At 38.9% G+C, this 9,464-nt stretch overlaps 1 protein-coding gene across 1 annotated transcript in view; it reads right to left on the reverse strand.

Annotated features, from left to right (window-relative positions):
- DOCK2 (dedicator of cytokinesis 2) overlaps nucleotides 1-1,978 on the reverse strand; it is a 197,500-nt gene extending 195,522 nt beyond the window's left edge. Inside the window, exon 1 of the mRNA XM_074916479.1 lies at nucleotides 1,975-1,978. Coding sequence (XP_074772580.1) covers nucleotides 1,975-1,978 — 4 coding nt within the window. The remainder of the gene's footprint in view (nucleotides 1-1,974) is intronic.
- Between the last annotated feature and the right edge of the window lie 7,486 nt (nucleotides 1,979-9,464).

Below are 9,464 nucleotides of genomic sequence, written 5' to 3' on the forward strand. Positions count from 1 at the left end.
CTGTTTCCATTTAATTCCTATAGCTCTATTAAAGCCAGAGCTGTCGGATATGATATGCATATTCCCCCCACTAGATCATATGTGTGTATGCTGTTGAATATATATATATGCATGGCTATGAACCCTGTCTCATTGAGTCACATAGGGATATACATGTTTTTCAAGGTAATGAAAATCTGTAGAGAACATTTCTCTTGACATTCCAAGACACAAGGTAAATGAAACACTCTTTGTTCCAAGTAGGATTCCTCTTAAAATATAAATTCAACCAACCACAGACTGAGACAGAAACACAGTTATCATTTAAATTATATGTCCTCTATTTAGAAGATGACCAAAAAAAAAAAAAAAAACCAAACACTGTATCTCATTTGGGAATATTCACACACAAACCACTCTAGAAAACTCACAGTAAGCCAGGTAACAGAATCCCTTTCTCAAAAAGCTAGATTTTCTCAGTGTTCATGTACTTTAAAAGCACAGAATCTTGTTATTCACATGATTAGACTGTAAATTAATGCAAGATGGGAATGGTGAGCGAGGAAAACCCCAGACCTGCAACACTGAAGCCACTTATTATCCTAATCTTCCCACCTGCCTTTCCTGCCTGTTTTCCTTCATGTGAAGTACCTGCCCTGTTCTTTATAACAACACAAGCATTACATAGTTTCATTTTTGAAACTCACCTTTTAATAATAAGCCACATTTCAAGCTGGTTTTCTTGGCTACTTTCCACCCTTCCACTTAAACAAAATTTGAAAAAAATTTCCAAGGTATAGCTTTGTTGAACCAGCTCTTAATTTCACTTTACCATAAGAGGAAGACAATCTGGAATGTTTCCTATGTAGTAACTCATGAAGCATTTTGCATATTCAAACAATTTCTAATGAATAGCCTCAGCAAGAATCCTATTCCATTTACTTTTAAAATATTACAGCTTTACTTTTATGAGCCACAAAATAATAGTACCTTCTTTCCTTACAGATCAATTCTTTGTGTTCAGTTACCATTCACTTATGAAACAGGGTGAAATTACTCAGCGAGGACACTGACAAACCTCATGTGAAAATGTTATGCAGACCTAACAGGAATTTCTTGAGTGCTGGAAAGAAATATATACCTATAAAATTTCTGTTCCAGTATTCTGAGTTAAGTATCTCCCCTTAAATCTCACAGAGCAGTTGTGCTATAAGGAACATGACATGTACACGTTTCTAATGAGCATTTCACAGGTCAGAGACATGTACCAAAGCTCAAGGTGGGTTAGAGACTAGTTTAATTTATTGCCAATCAAGCTCAAAGGGTAGCCCTTCAGTTCTCAGACAACTGTTATCTCACATAACAATTGAATACAGATTTCTTCACATGCTTAACCTTGGAGCCAGCTGAAAGGTTTAGCTGACCTGAGCTACTTCTTTTCATTCTTAAACACAATAAAGCCAGTATAAGAACCAGGAAGTTCTAACATACCCGACTAGTTACATGAAGGTATTGTTTCTGACTCTTTACCTCTTTGTAGAAAATAGTAGCACAGTCATTTTTCTTAGCAGTCTTTATAAAGAACAGAGTATTTAACTAGGCTTTTTCTTTCTTTCTATGCACAATGAAAGACTGTGGATAAAGAGGTGACTTCCCCAGCTCTGTCTTCATCTTACTTCGGTTTGTCTCTTACCGTGAGCTATACCTCACAAAACTGCTGTTGCTTCCCAAGCAGACAGAACAGTCCATTGGGTTCGGGGGCTGCACTTCATGCAGTAGGCAACCTACCCCCACAAAGCTCTGCTGCCTTTACATGTAGCTCAAGCTACATAGATTTCACATAGATGTGAAATAATTTTTCAGAGCTGTTCAGTAGATGAGATCAGACAAGCCAGTCACAGCCCTCCGCACTCAGGTTGAGCACGTGCTTTTTTACAATTTCAGACTCACCCAGTCCTCTCCTCCCTCCAACTTACGCTTCAGACTGACAAATACCCATTCTCAGATTCAGCAGTAGAGGAGTAAATCTGACACTTAAATTTAGCATTCCAACATAATATTTCACCAGCTCATAGCTTTTTCACAAATGTGATAGTTTCAAGGCCTGAGCAGATTTCAAACACTTTTCATCTTACACATTACTAGGAAATTGTCATCCAAACCCACTAGCCCTACCATAACTCTTCTGTCTTGTACTGTCGGTAAGAGTAGCATACATTTATGCTAGGAATGCTTCAGCACTAAGAACAAGCTTCATGTGTGAAAACAGCAGTAAGGTTTTCAAGGGTGAAGCTGAATATCAGCTATCTGGAGTATCCTGTTTAATTAAGTAAAACACCAAAGCGGGCACAGGGGCTGCATTCTGGCATAACCAGGAATCCCAGCTGGGGCTCTGCTCTTCCAGACCTACTCAGCATAGTGCTGCTCACCCAGAGGTCAGGCCAAACACTCTCAAGCTGAAACTCTGCTCATCATTAGAAACTGAGGCCACAAAGCACATTTCTAATAAAAGCCTTAAAAATTCAGTATGAGATTTGTTCATCGGAGACTTGAAAACGAAGATTTCCAAAACATAGAGGACAAAATAGCCCTATATCAAAAATCTTCCCGTCTGTATTATTCCAAAAGCTTGTCAACTTCCACAGACTTTGTCTCAGCAGACTCGTTTTGCCCATATTTCTTGGTTTTGCTGAGACACAGGAGGCATGCTTACAGCAGACCTTAAGCTCAAAAAGCACTTTATTTATAACTATAGTTGTCAACACCCCATCTTCCAGACCTCAATGCTCCATGGGTTTCCTACAGTTAAAATGTAGGAATTATACAATTTGTATTCCAATTTTTAAGTGCATAAGGTTATTAAACATCAAAAATCTTCTTTGAACACTCTTGCAAAACTGTATCTTCAGTGTGACCATTTCCCTGATTGATGGTGGGGATGGGCAGTATGGGACAGGACAACTGGTTGGGGTGGTGTGTGTGTGTTAGCTTGGGGTTTTTTGTTTTGTTGGTTTGGGGTTTTTTTTAGATTATTCTGGGTGAGAGACTGTCCCACTATTACAATTGACATGATGAAAGAACTAATACATTTAGTTTCCAAGATAAATAAAGGAAAATAAAACAAACTGTGAGCCAACAGCTTGGCTAAGAAAAGGAACTCCTAGGTATAAGCGATAGATGACTGAATTTGTAGTTATCTATTAACTTAAAGCAATTATGCAAAAGCAGAAATGGAATGCTCCCTACCACAGACAACCTACAAGAACAAGTTACATGTGTGAGTACCTATATAACTAGGATTCTATTACTGTTGGAAAGTCCAGACGATTGTTCTCATTTTCCCTATTCTGTTTTGCAGCAGAGTAAACCACAGACATTGCTACAATTATTTTAGATACAAGTATAAAAAGTCTTATAATAACAATGTTTAACAGAAAAAAGCTTCTTTAACCCAGGAAACAAGCTTTGGGTGAGCAGAGAAACAGCAAGCGATAGCACTACTACCACACATGCTGGCACAGCCTGCACAGACCCTTTTACATCAAAATCACCCATGTGCTTGTGGCTGAGAACAGCAGGGGAGCAGGCACAGGGTAACTGAAATACCCCAAGGTCTGCAGTGTCAGTTCTCCTCACTGACCTGCTCTAGATCTTCAGTTGTGATACTCCGTTTTGGACTTCCCACTGGAAAGCACCATCAGACCTACCTGTCTTCAAGGAGCAGTTTAACACGCATGCAGGACATATCTAAAACTATATTTAGAGCAGTGCAATAATTGGTTATGGCTATGATAGCTACAGGAGAGGGAATGTATGTTCAAAATACGCTTGACAAAGAGCTACTGTTATTTTTGAGCTCTGATATGCTTTGTATCGTGGATTCCTTAAGATCCGATATCTGCCAGCCACAGACTTAAAAACCTAAATACATTTACCCTAAGCCTCACAGCCCTAAAATTTAAGTAGTCATTTCCATAAACAGTAGGCCTAATCTCATTTGCCCATTATTAGTCCCGCACAGACAAGGCTGTATGCTCTTTGTTCTTGAGCAGATTACTTCATGGCTAACCAGGTTTGCTTTATATTCCATGCATAGAAAGGAAAAGGTATCGTCTCTGAGAATTATCTGAGCGTAAAGCAAAGCCCACCTGCTGCTTCACAAACTGGACATATCACTTCCTTTACCTATTTAAAAAAAATTTATCAAAGCCTTGATAAATTTGTTGTCTGCTTTTAAACACTAGCAAATTCCTTAAAGATACAGATAATCAACTGCACTATTTCTTACTTGGTGCATTTGATAATCCCTTCTCATTACTGACCCTCTCTGCAGATTTCTTTTAGTCAAGCAGTGGCTGTTTGCTTCTTTGAGATCATCTCAGCAGTAGGTCATTTTCTTAATTTGTGGCAAGCAGTGAATTTTAAAAACTTACAAATAAAAAAAAGGACAGAGTGTTATTTTGCCTTTGTCTTCACTCTTCCTGACACAAAATTACCACTGATGTCCTTATATGACAGCAAGTTAGTCTTTTAGTGAGTTCTAACCCCTAGCCCACGAGTTACAGGTCACTGTGTTGGCACCTGGAAACTTCCCAAGTCTCAGGACTCCTCATCCACATGATACAACAGAATGCAGAGGATTCCGTGGTGTCTAACATGAGCAATCAGACTTCTTATAACTCCAGTCTCTGTTTTAAACCCCCAGAACAGACTGCAGGAGGAAACACTCTTATCAGGGAGATGGGCGAGAGCAGGAGAAGCAATATTTGTAGCAGCCATCTCAGAAAGTGGTACCTGTCCATAGTAGCGGTGGCACTGATATCGCCCTACACATGGTACGTACTCTCAAGTGAGTGCCACAGTTGTTAGAGCTGACAATATTTGAAAAGAGCACTGGTCCACTACCAGACCAAATAAAATCTAGTCCTGAGTTTTTTAAAACTCAGAAATTTGTGTTATCTCTATGGCAGTTCAAACTTAACAGTATCAAAATAGTGCCATTATTTTTTTTATATAATATGATTTAATTTTATGCACTAAGATAAAAGTGTTCATAAGTGATTCAGTTAAAAGCTTACAATCTTGAAATAAATATTCTTATATAAGAGGTAGAAAAGACTACTGCTATAAAAAATTGCATATCCTGAATATTGTATTTTAAGTCAAATAGTGCAGTGAATTGTTCAATCAAAATGCATTGTAGTATTCATGAAAACAAACTTCACTGGATTGTCATTACTTAATAAAGTAATACATATTTCACAAGATTATTTTTACTATGTGTGGTTTGCTGCACCTCTCAAATACCACAGACACTACTATATTATACTAGCTTTTGTATTCTTGGTCATCATATTGGCTATGAAGTTACAAACAGGCAAAAGTGTAAAGAAAGCATGGCCAACTGGTTCTTGAACAAATGACAGACAGATTGCAACTAGGGGCCTTTTCAGAAGACAGGCATTCAAACCCAGTAGGTACGTGTATAAAAACAATCACTAGCCTATATCACACTTAACCGAGTCAGGTTATTTGGCCCCATAATGTTAAAAATTATATTGCAAGAAGGGTAAGCCTTTCTTGTAATGACACAAAACTCAACGGGACCCAAAATGCTCCTTATAAAAAGCTGCTACAAGCAAAGCTTCGTTTATATTATTGCTGTGAATAACTGATTAGTATCTAGTATTTTTATCCACATGCAAGATAACATCTGTTACTAGTACAGGGATACAGAGACCACATCCAACAAATCCAGTCATATTCTCCCAAATCAGAAAAACATCTGCAAAAATTAAGTACATTCTACTATTTGTAAAATTGAAACAGAAAAATATTTACACCCTTTATTTTGTAATATAAACTGCCACCAGAACGGGCTACTTGCATTTCACAATTCTGCTACTGCTGCACATGGAAGTTGAACAGGAAGACATTCTTTTCCTCTTATTAATTCCTTGATGATTTGTTTTATTTCATGAAGCCAGTTGGATTGGGTTTTTGTTTTTAATGCTTATCACAAAATGCTATGGCTTTCTTAAAATAAATAATGTCTTTTAGAAGAATTTGGGGATTCCAGATTAATAACTATGCACTACTAAGTAAAATAAAATCTAACTACAAGATTGTCTTCGGTACCAAGAACCTGCAGTTAACTTCAACGGGACATTTTTTTCAAGTGCTTCAGCTTTGATTCCTAATTTTAAGACTTTTTTTTAAAACAGCAATTCAGCCCTCTGTGCAAATTAAGCCCTCTGCACAAGTCAACATCATTAATTTTAAGAGAAGTTGAAGTTAGAGGATGACTTTCCTTCCAAAAAGTATGACTTACTAACTCATATGCAGATTTTTCTGTAACACTAACCTCGTTACAGTCGCTCAGAAGCAACTGTAGGATGCACCTTCCCCTACATTTGTTTCCTATACCTTTTGATTATACAACATACTAACTACTAACAACTTACTATGCACCATGCTACTTACTCAATCTCTTTCTAAAACATCAAGGTGGGAAAAGCTGCATTACTGTGAGAATTCGAGATCTGAGAGAGGTGGGTGGATGCGGTGGAAGGGTTACATCTCCCAAGCTGATACTCTTGTACTTCTTGTTATTTTGTTTAGAAGATTAAAACTTTGTACAAAACTGATCATCTCAATTAAGCCACCATGGTAAAGTGGAGGGTGTTAACTTATCACACTAGAGAAAACACCTGCCCACATCCTGTTCAGAAGTTACGAAGACAAAAGTCAAATGGCAGTCTATGAAGTTACATACCCACGCCACTCTTCTGGTCTGTCTTGTGCCATCTCGCCATCACACATGAATCCGTGAGGCTCCGAAGGACGCCCACCACCGAGGAAACCAAGATTTATAGGACACAGACTTCAAGATGGGTGACAAACAAAGGCACTGGAAGCTAGATCTGTCTCCCAGCTGCTGTCACAGAGGACGAGCGGGCAGGCTGAGGCAGCTGCGAGGGTTGTGAGATTTGCTGCTGGTCTGAGCTTCCTTCCTCTTTTCTCAGCTCAAGATACTGTACCCAGTGTCATGGGGGAGGGGAATCCCAAAGCGGGTGCTCATGTTGCACGATACTGGCTGTAACTCATCAGCAGGCAAAAAGGAGTGAAACCACCCCAGTCCTCTTCTGCACCACCCCTAAACTTAAGAGCTGAGCTGGAAGGCTTCTGTGAGCAAAGCCCAGCTACAGTAACCATCTCTAAACATTGATTAGTTCCCTTCTGAAACACCAAAGGGGCCTTATTTCTTAAATGACACCAAAACCAGATTCTCAAGATTTGACTCCACAAGACACTACGTCTTAAAAGCTGCTTTCTTCTAACCTGTCCTGGAATGGGGATTTGTTTTTCATGATAGACTACCCCTCACAAGAGAAATGAAATGAAGACAAAGCCACAGTATTTCAAACCACACCCATTCCTTTTTATTTGTCATTTCACCCTTGGAAGAAAAAGTAGGAGTTTCTCTTTATTCTCTAAACAAAGCAGCACTTTCTTAGACTTACTGTCAAGACAAAACTTCAAAAAGCGATTATTGTGTATGTACAGCCTTTACTTTCACAGGCTTCTGTGTGAGCTAACCTACATAATGACATTTTGGATGGGCAAAGATCAAGGCAAGTCGTTTGTAACTTGGATTAAGGACAACATACCGAATTGAAAACAAGTATGTCACCTTCATTCAAGTTCTTACAGTTTGGAATTTAAAAACAAAACCAAACACAAACAGACAATGCTTTAGAAGATTTACTGAGGGTTTTTTGTATCTCCTGCTCAGTAGAACAACTTCATGTGACAATCCCGTCCCCCGGACTTTACACTGCAACTTTGCCATCGTTTACCAAAATTGTTTAACAGTGCTGTGCTGCATCCGTCAGGATATTTTTGATAACACATGACGTGTCAGTTCTTCATTTTAACCAGGAACCATGAGAAGCACAGTCTGCCAGTCTGTCTTGTTGCACATGGAATTCTGAAATCTATTTCTGGAGAAAAACCACCTTCAACTCAGTCTCAGCTTTCCTTGAACTGCCTTAATCTTAACCATGTCTACATACTAGTTTAGCAACAGGCTTTAGCTAGGGTTTGTTTTTTTTTTTAGCTGGCTATTTTCCCCCCTAAAATAAGATTGACATTAATGTTATGTTTATTAAAGCAAGCTAGATTCTGAGGAACTCAGATTATCTCCATCTACAGACAGTCAGCTTCACCTAAAAGTCCTAAACCTTTCTTTTCCATAGAACATCCACTTTATATTGTTTATCTATAGAAAAAGATTGAGGCTGAACCATTTAATCTTTCAGTTTACTATGTATTTTGAGTAATAACTTCCTAACCAGCAGCATATTCCTTACTTGTTTGAACCCCTGCCACAGCAAATCACCCCTTCCCATATACTATTTGGTCTAAAGATCATGACTTGCATTTATTTACTTGTTCTACATTGCTCTTCCTCATTATGTTTCCCTATAATACAAAAGTCCAGATGAAAACTGTTCCTTTCTAGCACTCATTTAAAAACATGCTTCATCATGTAGGGAGAAGTCTAAATAACACAGTACTACTATATTTTGAAAAGAAATATCTAAAGAAATGATATACAGAAATTTCACCTCTGGGTGGGTGAACTGGGATCCAATTTGCAATACTTTTCTGATGCCCTGAATCTCTTTGTCTCAGAGACCTGGTTCTGCAAAGAGTCCAAGACATCTAAACCCCACCCTGTCTGGACACCGCTCTGTCCCCAGCTCAGCCCAGCTCACCACCAGTGCCCCGGCTCTCAACCCAACCCTCACTGCTGCTCCACCTGCCCCCTCTTCCCCCACAGCTGCTCTCTGCCCTGCACACATCTGCTGTTGCTTCCTCCTGGCATACTTTCATGATGATGCTTTTGCAACTCATTAGCTACTAGCACCTACAACTTCTCCCATAAGTTTGCTAGGGCAATGGCCACGTCTGACTGAAAAAGTCGTAGCTATAACTTCTAATAAATTGCCTGAGCAACATCTTTCTTTAGCTTTAAGAGGAAAATGCATCCAGAATCAAGCACACAGGGTAACCCAAAAATACTGTGTTTCTACAGCAGAGGACAAACCCCAACATGGGTCTACACAATTAAGACTAATAGTAGTTATGCTCTTTGTCAGTGGAGGTTTTTATTCCAAATATTTGTTGGTTTATTAGTGTAATTGCCATTCCACATTACTATTCCACAGAAAACAGACAGAATTCATCACTCATGTGCCTTACCATCTTTTCCTAAAGTTGTTTTCTAGGCAGAAGGTCTTTTACAGGCAAGCAGAAGATCCCTTGCTTCCACAAAAGATAAAAACCTTTCTGCTTAGGGAATTCACAGGCAGAACTTACCTTTTTGGGGGTTGAGGAGCAGCAGCGGCAGAAGGGACAAGATTCTTGGTTCCTTTAATATTGTGTCACAGTTTAACCTCAGTTGGCAGCTAAGCCTCGCA

This window comes from Athene noctua, chromosome 12 (genome assembly GCF_965140245.1).
Source record: "Athene noctua chromosome 12, bAthNoc1.hap1.1, whole genome shotgun sequence".
Classification (NCBI taxonomy): Eukaryota; Metazoa; Chordata; class Aves; order Strigiformes; family Strigidae; genus Athene; species Athene noctua.